At 33.0% G+C, this 16,785-nt stretch overlaps 3 protein-coding genes across 5 annotated transcripts; 2 read left to right on the top strand and 1 right to left on the bottom strand.

The window, feature by feature from the left end:
- LOC109347728 (40S ribosomal protein S7) lies at positions 816-3,212 on the top strand. Of its 2 annotated transcripts, none has more exons than XM_019587748.1 (6): positions 816-930; positions 1,711-1,793; positions 1,896-1,969; positions 2,054-2,177; positions 2,519-2,701; positions 2,885-3,212. In XM_019587748.1, the coding sequence occupies exons 2-6, from the start codon at positions 1,719-1,721 to the stop codon at positions 3,002-3,004; spliced, it is 576 nt and encodes a 191-aa protein (XP_019443293.1). In that variant the 5' UTR covers positions 816-930; positions 1,711-1,718; the 3' UTR covers positions 3,005-3,212. The 2 variants fall into 2 exon arrangements, with proteins under 2 accessions (XP_019443293.1, XP_019443294.1); XM_019587749.1 differs by having other exon boundaries at positions 858-925.
- On the bottom strand, positions 4,650-6,550 carry LOC109347726. 2 transcript variants are annotated; one of them, XM_019587746.1, is made up of 3 exons: positions 5,734-6,550; positions 4,964-5,036; positions 4,650-4,869 (listed from the first exon to the last, which is right to left on the bottom strand). In XM_019587746.1, exons 1-2 carry the CDS (start codon positions 6,271-6,273, stop codon positions 4,965-4,967), a joined length of 612 nt encoding a protein of 203 aa, XP_019443291.1. In that variant the 5' UTR covers positions 6,274-6,550; the 3' UTR covers positions 4,650-4,869; position 4,964. The 2 variants fall into 2 exon arrangements, with proteins under 2 accessions (XP_019443291.1, XP_019443292.1); XM_019587747.1 differs by having other exon boundaries at positions 4,650-5,036.
- On the top strand, positions 12,886-16,452 carry LOC109347725 (AP-3 complex subunit delta-like). The gene has a single exon (XM_019587745.1). The coding sequence runs from the start codon at positions 13,036-13,038 to the stop codon at positions 15,961-15,963; it is 2,928 nt and encodes a 975-aa protein (XP_019443290.1). The 5' UTR covers positions 12,886-13,035; the 3' UTR covers positions 15,964-16,452.

Below are 16,785 nucleotides of genomic sequence, written 5' to 3'. Positions count from 1 at the left end.
TTTTTACAAAAAAATTATATAATCCTAAGCAACTACCACCAATACATTAATTAACCACATATATCACCTTAAATTAAACATTATCATAATCACAAAAAATAATAATATAAAGTACACCGAACACAACAAATATATTTTAATTCAAGAAAATGAAATATGTAAAAATTGAATATGTAGTATCACACAATATTCGCCGGCAGGCACGTACACACTAGTTATTGATAAAGCTAAAACAAGTGGTAACTACCATGCATGACATAATTTTAATATTTCATTTTTATCTTTTTTAACTTATATCTCCTTAATAACTAATAAAAACTTCTACACAATACAAATATCTAATAATCATATAATAATTTTTATTTTCTTAAATCAACATTTTTTCTTTAAGTTTATATATTGCAATAAGAATGCTGGTCGACAAGCACATAATGCTGGTCGACACGCCAGTAATAATAAAGAAGAAGAGAAGTTACTTGTTTTTGTTTAGTAAACGTATTTCCTCTTCCACGATAGCTATTGAAATTACAATTTAAGATAACAAAAGCTAGAGATTAAAATTTTGGTAATTTAATTGTAAACCTTAGAATTAAACTGTTAAATCGAAATTTCGATATCAGGCCTTCAAATTGTTGGGCAATTCTTCGACACACCAAATGGACCATAAATGATTTTATACTTAAACACCAAAAAAAATATTATAAATAATAAAAATTAAGAGCATGGCTAATATATTTCAAGCAATAATCCAATAGCCCATATTATTCTCACTGAATCTGAACCGTCCAAGTATGCTTTCCTCAAAACCCAATCTCAGCCGTTCACATAACCTTTATAAATGAAGCTCTATCCCAAACCCTAGCGTCCTTACTCTTTTGCTACCACTCTTTGCAGCAGATCTCTGAGGAGTTTGCATTTGCGTGAGGTGAGGTATGAATCTCACACCCTTTTAGATTCTCAGTCAGCCCTCGAATTCTTAACCTTAATCGATGGAAAATGACATGAAAGTTCACATTTTTAGATTCTACTTTATAAACTGTTTCTCTGAGATATGGCTTTTATTTATGCTTTATGGTTGTTTTGTTTTTTGCCATCAATTGATATAGCTCTACATTAAAAAACAATAGTTTTTGTTGTTGTTGTGATCTTTAATTTTCATGGGCTTTTTAATAATCTGTAACCTGATATGTTGACATGAATGGTAATCTATATTGTTTAACTATAAGGTGTTGTTGCTCTGGATGCTTCCTCTGTTACTTTTATCAGTGTTTTATTCACATGTGGATAATGATCTAGTTATTTCATTGTGATACACTTTTTAATTAGGATTAGCTTATTTAATTTGAAGTTTATAACTACTGTTAGAATTTTTAAAATCAGATAATGAACAATGACTCTGTTGAGAAAGTGTGAAGTTTTTTTGTGTCATTAGGGCTGTTATTATCTCAACAATATTGTCACTATTTGATTATCCACCATGTTGGATTGGCATGTACGTTATGTTGGTAATATATGTAATTGACATAACTAGGTGCTGCTGATGTTATAACCTTGTTTTTCTTTCTTGTAATGTCAGTGTCATATTTGTAATGTAGTCTTTACCAAACAATTGTTTTGATGTTTATGTTGTGCCCGTGTTGTATAATGAACAATTGTTTTTATTTGAATCACGAAATACAGCTTTGACCAAATATTGTTATTTGCTTGCAGCTGTGAAGATGTACACATCAAGGAAGAAAATCCACAAGGATAAGGATGCCGAGCCAACTGAATTTGAAGAGTCCGTTGGACAGGTTTAATTTTTATTTATTCCAAATGATGGTGTTGCTTTAGCTGTCTAAACATTCGTAATTGCAACATATAGGTAACTATCTTCATTCATACTGTTGTTGCAGGCATTGTTTGATCTTGAAAACACCAACTCTGACTTGAAAAGTGATCTGAAAGATTTATACATCAATTCAGCACTGTAAGGATGTGTATAACTTGGATGATTGTGTGAAAACATTGGTTTTTTGGCTCTCTTTTAATTAGTATTTTTTCTGATCTACAGCCAAGTTGATGTTTCTGGAAACCGCAAGGCTGTAGTTATCCATGTCCCCTACAGATTAAGGAAAGGTTTCAGGAAGATTCATGTCAAGCTTGTTAGAGAGCTCGAGAAGAAATTTAGTGGAAAGGTAAGCAACTCTAATACCTTGAGTTTTGTATAGAATTCATTAGATTGACAATTACTCATGACCGCTGAGATTTGTTATTGATATATTGCGCCCCTCCTAAAGTATTGCAGCCATTCTTGAATGTTTGCTGAACTTCATAATCATCTCGAACTCCTTGTTCTTTATTTTATTATAAAAAGGTTATTGCCATCTGTTAATGTAATAGCTGAAGTTAAGCAAGTGGCTATTGCAGTTACTATCATGCTATGTTGATATTAGTCTTGTAAAATTATTTATCCCCTTTTCACAGAACTACTCACTTTATGGTGTGATTCATATTGTTGTATTGCTTAAACTTGTAGGATGTCGTTGTTATTGCCACCCGGAGAATAGTAAGGCCCCCAAAGAAAGGCTCTGCTGTTCAGCGTCCCCGCAGCCGTACACTCACTGCTGTGCATGAGGCAATTCTAGAGGATGTTGTATTGCCTGCTGAGATTGTTGGGAAGCGTACTAGGTATCGTCTTGATGGATCCAAGATCACTAAGGTAAACTTTTCATTGCCACTTCTCATGTTCAACCAAGCATCAAACTTTCAAATAAAGTATCTTGTAGTTGTTTAAGCTATAAATAATTTCTTACAGCTGGACTTATGTGCAAGAAAGAATTTTCTTATATTATAAAAAACCAAATGTTGAACATTTTTTTAATCGAAATTTTGTTCTCTGTAGGTTTTCTTGGACCCAAAGGAGCGAAACAACACCGAGTACAAGTTGGAGACTTTTTCTGCAGTATACAGGAAGCTTTCAGGCAAAGATGTAGTGTTTGAGTACCCTATCACTGAGGCTTAGATTCTCCTTTGTCTGCTTTGAATTTGTTAAAGAAATGCAAACGGTGGATGCTGGTTAAAATTTTGTTCAAGTTTATTTCATGTTGGATTTTATTGAGTGAACTTTACAAAGTAATGTGGTCTGGTTCATTAATGTAGGATCTGATTTTCTTTTAAAATACTAGTAATTCCCTTACTTTGAGAAGGTCCAAATGATTTGATTTCTTTAATCCGTTTTTTCAACTATAATGATGTTCAATCTGTGTTGCTTGAAGGTTCACGAATATAAACCACAAAATCACAATCCTGCCATTCTCTGAATGCCCATGTTTAGAAATTGTCATTACTCTCATCCCTAGAGGGCCATCCTTTTCCTATCAGCTACTTGCCAACAGCCTCTGCTCTGAATAGTATGGACGCCTCAATGTATGTGGCTTTCACCTAGTATGTCGGGAAGGGTATATGTACATAGCCATTCCGAAGATACAAGATTTGAATGTGACCTTAAGGTCGCGAACAACTTAAGCATTTTAGCTAAGTCCGGTCTCTATATTCTTTAGCAGAAGTATTATATGAAAAATTTCACTGAAAAACAAATACGAATAAATAACTACATTCCTATTATACGTTTTCTGATAATACTACAACTTTTAAGACATTAATTTTTTTATTTAAATACTGTAAATATATTTATACCCCCTTTATATTAGTGTAAAATTTATGACAGCACTTATGAATGGTGGAACTTACATTGTCATACATCCTTTTCACTTTATATTAAGTCACTGAAGCACTGCCTTGAATGGCACAACACAATCACAGCACGTATTTTCTGAACAAAGTTCCAACTATTTTCAACAGCAAAACATGTTGTGTAAAGTTTACCTCCCTAATCCTTTATGAGGCAACTGGAGTATTTCCTTCTTTCTCTAGATCAACTTCTATAATGGTAAAAAACTTTTGTTTTCCAAATCCAATAGGTCAACCAATGTTACTGTTACAACAATATGACAGAACAAAATGATATCATCTAACTTATGCAATTTGAGTGGAAAAAGACTTTGTTGCTATTCTCATCATTGCAGTTGTTGTTACTGTTACAGTGAATTGTTCATTTATTTATTTGTTCTTGAGCTACATTGGTAATAAGGAACAAAAATTGAGAAGTTTTGAGAAATACCACTCTATATCATAAATCCATCACATGTCATTTATTGCAACTGATGAAGTCAATCACTTCATTGCAACTGATATCATTTATTTCACCATACTTTCTATCAACATAAAGATACACCATTGCATTAATATTCATGTTTTTTAACAGTACATGCTAAGAAAATTTGTATATGCTACGTTTTCTCTATCTTTATACCTGGCAAAATTATTATCATATATAATTTCCTGTATTAACATACTAATAGAGGATTAAATGCATTCTAATCTTGGAGATCTTAGCCTCATGAAGCAGATATAAACTGAATAATGCTTATCACTAACATAATTCGCAATTCTGCTAAAAAAAAATTATTTTGTGATGGATAAACAACTTGATGGCTCCAAATTAGCATTACTAAAATACAGAAAGATCACTTCCTTGAATGAGTGAAACCAGATTAAATACACAATTGAGAAGTTGAAAACTGCTATATCAAGTAGAGCAGGAGTTTACTAATTTTAAGGTGAGTTGAAGATTTTCAAAGTGAAATGAAAGTTGATCTATAGAATCTGCAAGCTACTGCATTCAGATAACCAAATGGAAATTTCCAAAAACTCATGATTATTGAATTGAACTTTTGATTTACATGGATGATTTGGCAATTACCATCATATAAGAAATCAGCAAATATTTCGGACTTCCAGAATCTGATTTTTCTATTCTTTTCAGCCCTGCATAGTATCCAGCAGTCATAAATTCTAATTAGTACTTAAATGAAATTCACAGCAGCAGTACATACAGAGAAAAATAATTGCTAAACTTCACCTCATTCAGGAACATCGGGCACTTTGTATGCTTCGGCAGTAACCTCTGTCAGCCACAACCCCGGAAAAAGTGTCTAAAACAAATTGAGCCAAAAACAATGTAAGATGTGAACTAAGTTTGAGGCATAAACAAGTGCGAATAACTGGAACAAATATTTTCACCATTTGTTTCCCAAAGGTTTGAAAGCAAGAAACAAATCGAAAACAATGTGACATTCTTATAATTAATATCATCTTTAAATTGTGGTCTGGAACCGCAATTGAGACCGCACAATACTGTGATTTTGGTGTTCTATGCAGCTAGATCATGGTCGTAATTGTAATCGCAGCCACATCTCCTCACAATTGTTCTTAGTTTCACTAAACGCAACCTTGACCGTAACCACTATTTATTCATTATTATGATTGTGGTGCATTCATTATTATGATTGTGGTGCATTCATCTGGAAATGAACATAGAAAACAAACCAAACACTTCACAAAGCATTCATTGCAAATAGCAGAAGTTTTCACTAACCTATCAACACTCGATAATCATTTTAGGCCATTTCCCTCACATTTTAAAGCATCATATTGCAAACAAAACCAACAGAACCAAAAACAAGATTTTCATTTCATTCGTAGTGTTACTTACATGAGCTGTACATCCAATATCATCATCAATACTTCATTAATCATTTTATGCCATTTTCTCACAATTTAAACCATTGCAATCAACAAAACCAACAAAAACTAGATTGTGATTTCATTCATTCATATATTGTTACTTACGTCCAATTCCCTTTGCACAATCCTGGGCCTCTTCTTGGGCCTTCTAGGAGGCTTGGTCCCAACCAAAGCCATGAAATCATGTTCCACCTCCTCCTTTGACAGATAAACTCTAAACTCAGCTCTCTTAGTCTCATTCATCATCTTCTTCTTCTTCTTATCCTCCTTCACCAGTGAAGAAGCAATACCCACATCAAAAAATTTGCACTTTTCTTCATGGGGTGTTTTTGATTGTGGTGCTTTACACGCAGCTCTTCTTGTTCTCAAATTCCAAGGCCTTGCATTCACAGCACCACCATCATCCCCTGTATCCTCAAATTTCGAAACTTTGAGCTTCTTAGTGGGAAAAGATTGGATTTTGTTGATATGGGGTTGATTGGATTTGGATTTGATACGTGAAGATCGAGGATCGGTGGAAGAAGAAGAAGGTTGAGATTGATGATTTTCCAATGTGACGTTGACACATTTGAGAAACTTTTGGGAACCCCATTTTAAGCAAGGTAAGTTGAAATTATGAAGTGATTTTGATCTTTCACTTCCCATATAAAAAATGATTGATCAATTTCCTCTTATTGTTGTTGTTGATGTTGATTCTGCTACAGTGTATGTATATGAAACATAGAATTGAATTCGTTGAGTTTCATGTGTAAAGTTTTGATTTTTCTGAGGAAGAGTGGTGTGTTAATGTTTCGTGTGATGAATAGTAATTGTGGGGAAGATGAAGACGGAAGAAGCAAAGAAGGTTGAATATGGAGAGAGTGAGAGAGAAAGGAGAAGGGTGTGTTTTGTTGGTTTATGTGTTGAAGCAAACATGTAATGTAACAATCATAGCCTCAAACCAGTTTAAGTAACATTTTCCTAAACATTGCTTGGTGTTGTACCACGACAGCAATAACATCCCATAATCTTACTATATCATTCATCATTCATATTTTCATTTATTAACAGTTAAAAAAGTAATATAAATAAATAATGGACAATGTCTTAATTGTGCATAGATATTAAACTCATACTAAAATTTTCATCCATATAAATTTACCTTGTACCAATTTCATTGGTGAAAAAGTAAATTTTACACAATGCCAAAGATACTTTCTCACCATATGTATAAAGAATTAATCTCATGATTGTTACTCCAACAACTGTTGCTATTAGAAATCAAACCCTTAAACTTTTGGTCGAGACCTTATCTCACTAGACCAGCACAAGTTATGAATTTGAATTAATATAATTTCTATCATGAAGATAAAAATGCTAAAAGAACTTATTTGTGCCACATTTTATATTTTTGAGAATCATTTTAGGGGAGTTTAATAGGACAAAATTGATATATGAGGGATGGAAGTAATTCCTTATTCTAAAAAATATATGTTGGATATTCCAAGTGTGAATGAAGAAGTCTCACATTGGGCAAAAAATAGATGAGTTAAAGAACATATAAGTGGATGGACCCATAGACCTAATGTCTTAAGGTTTTGGGTTAATATGTGGTATCAAGCCTACTGATATGCTTCTTTCACTTAGCCCATGGAAAAATGTTGTAATCATGGATGAAGATCTCCCAACAAGTGCTATCAGAGCCGATGGTTCGACGACTCAATGGAGTATTGAAGCGACAAGTGGTCGGTAGATCCATGTGAGATCCTTGTGTCGAAAGTAGATAGAGAGCTGAGTTCTGGTGTATCCAATACTCGGATGAGAATTCACACTTGAGGGGAAGATGTTGGGTATTCCAAGTGTGAGTGAAGAAGTCCCACGTTGGGCAAGAATGGATGAGTTAAAGATCATATAAGTGGATGAACACATAGACATAATGTCTTAAGGTTTTGGGTCAAAATGTGGTGTCAAACTCACTTATATGCTTCTTTCACTTAGCCCATAGAAAAATGTTGTAACATATGAATGAAGATCTCTCAACAATATATTCTCAAGCTTTCATAGGCATTTGCTTTTGAAAAATTCAGTTTAATATTTTAATCCAGTCATTTTCTTTTACCCCAACTTAATATAGTTATCACATGATAATGATATCTTCTAAATTATATAATCGAATAATAATGATATGTTTAGTTTACATATAAGAAGATGGAAGGATTTTCATTCCTCCATGTGGGAGAGCCAAATTTAAGAGATAGGCTCCTAACCTCTCACCAGAATGTATGATGTTTATATTAATTTGGATTGATTTTTAGACAAAAATTCATCTGACTCAAACACATAATTAACATCTGATATAGTTTGATTTGTTTATATTTAGACATCAAATTTAATCCAAATATTATATGGATTTTGATTCGGTTTGGATTAAGTTTTATACCATAATAATATTACACATACACTTCAAAAACTCTTAAATATAACTAAAATATTAATTCTAATACACTTTACAATACTAAGTGTAATTCAGAAGAAAAAAACAAATAACAATGACAACAACATGACACATTAAAATAGAATTGCAGTAGAACAATATGATACACTAAAACAGAAGCAATGATAAAATGACAACAAAAAAACATCGCGAATCTTCTAAAACAGAGTCAATAGTAGTTCTAAAACAACAATTGTAAAACAATAGTCAGTTATCAACAACAGCAGTCAACTACAGTTATAAAACAATCAGTGGCCAAGAACAACAAACAATACTTGCAACATGTCACATTAAAATAAAACTGCAGTGGAACAATTTGATACACTAAAACATAAGCAATGATAAAATGATAACAAAAAACATCGCAAATTTTATAAAACAGAGTCAACAATAGTTTTAAAACAATAGTCAACAACAAATGTAAAACAACAGTCAGTTGCCAACAACAATCAACGGTTGTAAAACAACAAACAACATTATATTTGCATTGCTGCAACATCATTTTGATCCATTTGAATCGGTCTAATTCTTAGAATTGGAACAAAAAATCAAACTAGACCAATCAATTTTAAAAAAAAAATCAATCTAATACAATCTAATCATATTCACTTTTTGTAAAAAAAATTATTTATTGCATATAAGTGGATATAGAAAAGCTGGCACCAGATTAAGTTTATAATGAATTTGGGTTTTCAATTTTAATAACCTAATCCCATTGCAATTAACTTTGAATTAAGATGAGTTAGTTAGACGAACAAAATCTTAAAAAATCATTATTACAAGGCTAATTTAAGAACTTTTTATTCTTATATAAATACATATAATTTCTCTAAACTTTGGCGTGTTTTCTATGGAGTTATAGTGAGTAAAACAAGTTCTCTATCATATTTGGGATGATTCATTTTGGACTCGAACCTTGACTAGGTGGAGCCAAAAACCTAAGGTTTTATTCGGGTTGAAATCGCTTCCATAACTAGTAACAAACTCTATTTTTCAAATGTGTTCAAATGGCTTTTTATATGATTCACACAACAATATTAGAGGTAGTTCGGCTTAATTTGTTTTTGATACCCAACTATTCATCAAGTCTTTTTAATAATGTAATTAAGTTGATTCATATTGTCAATTTACTCCTAGCACATTTACATTTTTTAAAATTAGACATATTACATAGAAAGTTGTTTATATAATAATTTATTTAAAAATAATATTTTCTTAATTTAGAAGTTAGTTGTTCTCAATTACTTTTTATATAAATGATATTTATTTATATGAAATTAAATACTTGTATGAAGGTGTTTTAACTAAGGAGAAATTGAGTAAGTTGTATAATATTTTTTTATTAAATTATTACATTCACCATTTCTCCTATTTCAAATATTATATTCACCTCATGTAATGGATGATCAATGTAATTACATCTACCTCCTCTATAGTTAGGGTTAGTAATGAATCGAGTCAACATCTATTCAAAACTTGACTCGTTATTTAGTTTCATAAACTTATTTCATAAATCAAACGAGTTAAATGTGAGCTAAAAATTGAATTCGTTAAATAAAGAAGTTGAATTTAAATCAACTATAGTTCAACTAAGTAGTTTCATAACTAACTTAATCATATATACACACATTTAAACCTATTAAATACATAATCATATATATATATATATATATAATAAATAAATTTAAAAATAATTATAATTACTATATATATACTTTATATATTAATATGTGACTTAATATATTAAAATTTCCATATAATTTGATTTTAAACTCTTATTTCTCTTTATATACATATATAGATTTTATAATTACACACATATATATTTCATTGTCTTTTGAAGTTACTTCCATGCCAAGTGGAAGAACTTACATAGGGAATTAAACATATTTTATGGTAAATACTTATTTTATTCTCATGTTTTTTGACTTTACAAATTTGATCATTCAAAAAACTGAAAAACCTAAAATGTCACCCAAAAATTTAAATGTTGGTCAAATTAATCTTTTTTAGCATATTTTACAATATCTAATAATGACTAGTTTGACCCTAAAAATGACTAATATGACATACATTTAAAAATTTTGGGAACTATTTTGAGTTTTTCAATTTTTAAGGGACCAAAGTAATAAATTCAAAAAATATGAGAAACTGAAATGAATACTTACTCCAAATTTTAATAACACAAAAGGTTGCTTCATATAGAAACTTTGTTGCCAAACAATTCAATTACATATAAACTAAAGTTATGGCATACTTTTGTACTAAAAAATAATTAATTAACAAATACAAGAATGACTTATAGTTTGTTTCCTATGGCAAGGTATGATCATACGTTATGCACATGTGATAGTCTTAAAGATGAGTATGATTCGACTCTATCTGCTCATCTAGTTTGGTCCAATTATAGGATATGGTTTTATTATATCTAGGACAAGTTCATGTTTAAAAATTAGACTCAATCAATATTTAGTGCATAGTAGGGGACTAATATAATTCAGCTCGGACATGGCCCATGGTTACTCACTGATCATGTTTGTACGTGTCTCACTGTCTCAATCAAATCGTATACAGAGTCGTGACATCTCTTTGGTCGAAAATATCATTATTTATTTAATTTTTCATCATATGTACATGATTAATAGTATCTTTATATATATAATTTCATATATCAAATTACATATTCATAATAATAAATAATATAGAGAAGACTTTGTTTAAAAGAAGTATCTATTATATTTAATCAGGTCTAGGATCGGGCCCGAGTTCAAAGATTGTCCCAATTAAAATTTAGAGTCATGTTAGCTTCAGATGTAGGGTCAGATCTGGATTCAAAAAAACGACCTATCAATATTTAAGGTCTAATAAATGACAAACCTTATCTAACCCATGCTCATCTCAATTGCCTTAAGCGGTTATAGTCTTATAGAAGAAAAACATGTAAAAGTTAATTGACCTTATAGTAAAAGTTAAATGAAAGTTATACACATTAATTTCATATCAGCTAGTATTTGACATTATTTTTCTAGGCACCCTTACCCTGCTCCCTCTGGTTTCCATTTTCTCCTGCTTTGCACATTCAGTAACAACAAAACTTTGGTACCAAAATTTGATTTCAACAAACTACGGTGACAAAACAATTTAGTTCTTAAGAGAAGTGAAATAACTCAGTTTCAACATTTAGATGAAAAGTGAAATAAATATCATTTTTCCCAAATATAATAGCCAGAAGTATATTTTCTAAGTTCCTTTTTCCTAAGACTGCGATAGCTAAATATAATAAGCTATTTTATGATATAAGCTATTTTGAATGTAAATATTGAGGGTATATATTTCTGACTTTCTCAAAGAAGAAACAAAACAAAAATAGTCATCCATATTCACCATATTTTTCTTTTATGATAATATCACCAATAAGATATTGGTCTAGTAGTATAAGATCTTGTTAAATCCCTACAAAGATAAAAAAGTCAATATTTCAATTTTTAGAAGTAACATTTGTTAGGAGAAATAATTATACACTATAGAAGAGGTTAATTCTAGGGATGACAAAATGGGCTTGGCCAGACGAGCCAGCATATTCGAATAGGTGTTTTTAGCGGGCCGGGCCGAGGGTTTTAGTCCAAAGGCCCTTATTCAACCCATTTTGGAAGCCCGTTTTTTAGACGAGCCATGGAGGGTTGGGTCAGGCTGGCCTGACGGGCTAACATTAAGATTAAAGTTGATTTGTCTATCATGTTGCTCATTACAATTAAGATTAAACTTTTACAATTTTAACTTATGTTTGGATGCTTAAGCATATAATTCTTATTTCTCTTTGTAAAATGAACATTTAATATCTCATTATGTAGTTATCTATTATCTTCACTCTTATCCAATTATTGTACTTTTTATAATATAAAGGTGGAGTTTCACTGACAATTAGGGGTGTTTGAATCAAATTTAAACATTTAATTAATTGAAATGGAAAATTGGAAACTCAAACAGAAGTACTGATTTTGATTCCTTTTGAAAAATTAATTGAACTCGACTAAGTTTCAATTTATATTTTTAATGTAGTCGTATTCAAATTAAATTGAGTAATATATATACTTTATTGTGATTGATTTATAATTTAATAGTTTTGATTCTTATACACTTTTTAAAACTTAGGAGTTATAAGCTCTATTGTAAACTAGAAGTCTGAAAGTTTAAGACTATGATGATTTATTGTTTAGAATTTACAAGTTTTGTACTAATGTAATATGTATGTTATTATGAGATTGTGTCTTTTGTTTGTGATTTTTTTATTTTAAAAGACATTTATGAATTGTTTGAATTATTTATTTTTGTCTAGAAGTTTTAATGTGTGTTTTGAAAGAAAAAAAAACAGGTCAACCCACTAGCCTTGCCAAATATGAGTCGGGCTGATATTTTGAGCCATTTTAACAATAAGGATCGGGTCAGGCCAACCCATATTCTGACTGGCCAAAGGCGAGCCAGGTCGGGCTGGCCCGTACCCCTAGTTAATTCCTTACCTTCACAGAAGTTAAATATATTTTTGTATTTGAAGAAGTAAGTACTTAAGATAACGTATTTTTTCTTTTGGTAATAACAAATGTATTCCCTTATATTTTGGTAAAAAATAATCATTTTCAACCATTCGGATTGACTATCCTCTCAATGAGTGTCGCTCGTGTAAATCGAATCTTCAACTTTAGTTATTTTAGAATCTAGCATACTTTAACAAACAAAAAAAAAACAGAAAATAAAATACAATGTCAAAAAAGCATTTTTCATAGTTGAAGTATTTGACAGAAAAAACCCATCATCACCACCACCATCATCGCGATCATGATGAACTTCAATTTCTCCCAACTTGAATGAAAATCTCGAACCCCATGAATCCTTAATACCCATTCCATTCTCATTATTCCACAATCCCAATTTCTCCAATGTCTTCTTCATCTTCTTCAATCATGGACAATCTCTTCCAACGAACCCTCGATGATATCATCAAATCCACGCGTCTCACCTTCCTCCCCGAACACGCGTTCATCTCAAACGCCATGGATGAAATTCGCAAAGAAATCAAATCCACCGATTCTCACACCAAATCCACCGCACTTCAAAAACTCTCTTACCTTTCTTCCCTTCACGGAATCGACATGTCTTTCGCTTCTTTCCACGTTGTCGAAGTTATGTCCTCTTCAAGGTTTTCACACAAGAAAATCGGTTACCATTCTGCTTCACAATCCTTCAATGATTCCACACCTGTTCTTCTCTTAATCACAAATCAACTTCGTAAGGATTTGACATGTTCCAACAGTTTTGAGGTTAGTCTTGCACTTCAATGTTTGGCAAATGTTGCAACTTTAGATCTTGCAAGAGATTTGACACCTGAGGTTTTCACTTTGTTGTCTAGTTCTAAGGTTTATGTTAGGAAAAAAGCTATTGGTGTTGTTTTGAGGGTTTTTGAGAAGTACCCTGATGCTGTTAGAGTGTGTTTTAAGCGTTTGGTTGAGAATTTAGAGAGTTTGGATCCACCAATTGTGGTTGCTGTTGTTGGGGTTTTTTGTGAGCTTGCATCGAAGGATCCGCGGGCTTATCTTCCGTTGGCGCCTGAGTTTTATAAGATTTTGGTTGATTGTAAGAACAATTGGGTTCTTATTAAGGTGCTTAAGATTTTTGCTAAGTTGGCGCCTTTGGAACCGAGGTTGGCCAAGAGGATTGTTGAGCCGGTTTGTGAGGTTATGAGGAGGACCGAAGCGAAGTCGTTGATGTTTGAGTGTGTTAGGACTGTGGTTACCAGCTTGAGTGATTATGAGTCTGCAGTTAAACTGGCGATGGAGAAGATTAGGGAGTTGTTGGTTGAGCAGGATCCGAATCTTAGGTATCTTGGACTCCAAGCACTTTCGGCTGTTGTAGGGAAGCACTTGTGGGTGGTGTTGGAGAATAAGGAAGCTGTGATTAAGTCGTTGAGTGATGAGGATCCTAATATTAAGCTTGAGTCTTTGCGTTTGGTAATGGCCATGGTGTCTGATGGCAATGTGGAAGAGATCTGCAGAGTGTTGGTGAATTATGCATTAAAATCTGACCCTGAATTCTGCAATGAGATTTTGGGTTCCATTTTGGAAACATGTGGTAAGAATGTGTATGAGATCATTGTTGACTTTGATTGGTATGTGTCTCTTCTTGGAGAAATGTCAAGGATTCCAAATTGCCAAAAGGGTGAAGAAATTGAGAATCAGCTTATTGATATTGGTTTGAGAGTTAGGGATGCTAGATTGCAGCTTGTTCGGGTTGGGCGCGATCTTTTGATTGACCCTGCATTACTTGGTAACATGTACTTGCATAGGATACTATGTGCTGCTGCTTGGGTTGTAGGAGAGTATGTTGAGTTTGCAAGCAACCCGTTTCAACTTATGGAGGCACTCCTACAACCTCGTACCAATCTCTTGCCGCCATCAATAAGGGCAGTTTATATTCAATCTGCTTTTAAAGTATTAATTTTTTACTTGGATAATTACCTTCTTCAAAATGGAGGTGTAGCATCCTCATATTCAAGTAATTTGGCAGGGGGTGATTCAGAGTTAGTTAATGGAAAAAAGAGCACAGATGCTACTGATTTGTCGAAGTCTGAAAGACCAAATTCTGACCCGGATGAAGGTTTTAACCCAAGGAATATAGCCGAGTCTTCTGAAGATTTTCCAGCTGATAACAATGTGGATAGAAGTGTTCACCATGGTCAGACTTTTACACCAACTTTTCTGGAGAAGAATAATTTCACACATGAGTCCATTGTTAGCCTGTTAGATCTTATTGAATTAGTTTTGGGCCCACAAACAGCAAATGAAGATGTTGAAATACTGGAGAGAGCACGTAATGTTGTTGCCTTTGTAAATTTTGTTAAGGTGGACATACTTGATAGTTCAGTCCAGAATGTGGACATTTTGGAAAAGAAAAATGCTCAAGTCTCAGCTATTATCCAATTGATGTGTGATGCTTTTTCAGTGGAACTCGGTCTGGTCTCAATAAGTGCACAGGGTAGAGTTGCTGTACCAGATGGACTAGTTCTAAAGGAGAATCTTGATGACTTACATTCAATATGTGGTGATATTCAACTTCCTTCTAGTTCATTTGGGCTAGGAGGCCATCATGTTGACACTACTTTTGATGATTCCTCGTCTAATCTTGTGAAAAGTGAAGAGTCAGGGCCAGCAAATGAATCTACATCGTTGCTTGAACACCGTAAGCGGCATGGGTTATATTACCTTGCTTCAGAAAAGAATGATGCTGTTTCAGATGATTATCCTCCTGCCAATGACCTGGAGTTAAACAGTAATATAAATGATGAAGCTGAAAATCTAGCCAGGTTAACTGAGCAATCACTTCTATTGAAGAAAAAACCGAACCAAATGAAGCCCAGGCCTGTAGTGGTGAAACTCGATGATGGAGATGTGGCACCAATTTTGGTCAAGAGGCCAGAGCCAAGGGCTGATTCACTTTCTGGTGCTGTCAGAGATGTCCTCCTAGGAAATGACGCCAAGCCAAGTTCTTCACGAAGTAACCCTTCTGATAAGTCATCGGGCAAGGCAAAAGAAAAGAAGAAACTAAGCACGGATCTTGCGTCTGAAAGGGAAGAACAATTGGGTGATGCAGAAAAGCCAGACCTTGAAAATCGAAATTCAAGGAGCAAACACCACAGTCATAATAAAGAGAGAAGACGAAGAAGCCCAGGGAAAACTGTTGAAGAAGGGGAAGAACATGATCAGAAGGGGAAGAAAAAGAGTAGTCACTGCCATGGTAGGCATAAAACTCGTCAAAGAGCCAATTCACCCTTGAATTCACAAACACCAGTAATTCCAGATTTTCTGTTGTAGCATTAAAGGATTTTTATATTTTTGATTTATCATAACCTGCTGGCATTGTCTTTCTGGTATTCTTTGTGCTCTGTCCTTGGATCAGTTCTGTAGATTATATCAAAAAATACAGTTCTAATTTCTTGTTTGTTTTTGGTTGTACTAGCTGATCTCACCTAGTGGGACTGAGGCAGGTCGTTGTTGTTTGTTTGTTTTTGGTTGTACACATCGCGCAGAATCAGCACATTTTAAGGTGTAAAGTTTCAATTTGATTTGCGCAGCTCTCTCCCCCTCTCTAATACATGAGGGGATTACTGTATTGAAACTCTTGCCCTGACATTTTAGCCTTGGCTCTTGAACTTGTCATGCTTTCATCATAAGTTGTTGGCGAAATCTCTGTTAGATAGGTGCTTTTTGTTGTAATACTGAATCACAATGTTATTTGTTGAGGATGATTTTTGGACCCTTCTAATATAAGAATGTTTACATGAGGTATTTCATTTGTTATTAGTAATTGCTAAAGTTGCACAGAATTGTTAATGTTGATTAGATAAGTTCGGTAAGTGGTATATCATATATGGACTAGCACAACACAGAAATTACAGTTTTGCGATTAAAGGTCTTGAAGATGCTTCAGTGTAGTAACAATGTGATCAGTTACTCACTTACCAGACTCTTTGTGAGTTAAGTTTTGAAAGGAAAGTAAAGAAAATGGAAGATTTCAGAGTTATCTTACTGATGTATTTTATGGGTTTCAAATCTTCCATTTCTCTTCCTTCCTCTCCAAAACTCAACTCGCAAACAAACCCTAAGGAGAGATACTCGTTAGTCATTGGTCATGGT

This window comes from Lupinus angustifolius, chromosome LG05 (assembly GCF_001865875.1).
Source record: "Lupinus angustifolius cultivar Tanjil chromosome LG05, LupAngTanjil_v1.0, whole genome shotgun sequence".
Classification (NCBI taxonomy): Eukaryota; Viridiplantae; Streptophyta; class Magnoliopsida; order Fabales; family Fabaceae; genus Lupinus; species Lupinus angustifolius.
This window is presented reverse-complemented; position numbering and strand designations above follow the sequence as displayed.

Coding starts and splice junctions, on each gene's coding strand:
- LOC109347725 (XM_019587745.1), top strand. CDS start 13,036: ATGTCTTCTTCATCTTCTTCAATCATGGACAATCTCTTCCAACGAACC.
- LOC109347728 (XM_019587748.1), top strand. CDS start 1,719: ATGTACACATCAAGGAAGAAAATCCACAAGGATAAGGATGCCGAGCCA. Junction 1,970..2,053: donor TTATACATCAATTCAGCACT/GTAAGGATGTGT, acceptor TCTGATCTACAG/CCAAGTTGATGTTTCTGGAA. Junction 2,702..2,884: donor ATGGATCCAAGATCACTAAG/GTAAACTTTTCA, acceptor TGTTCTCTGTAG/GTTTTCTTGGACCCAAAGGA.
- LOC109347726 (XM_019587747.1), bottom strand. CDS start 6,273: ATGGGAAGTGAAAGATCAAAATCACTTCATAATTTCAACTTACCTTGC. Junction 5,037..5,733: donor TTGTGCAAAGGGAATTGGAC/GTAAGTAACAAT, acceptor AATTTGTTTTAG/ACACTTTTTCCGGGGTTGTG.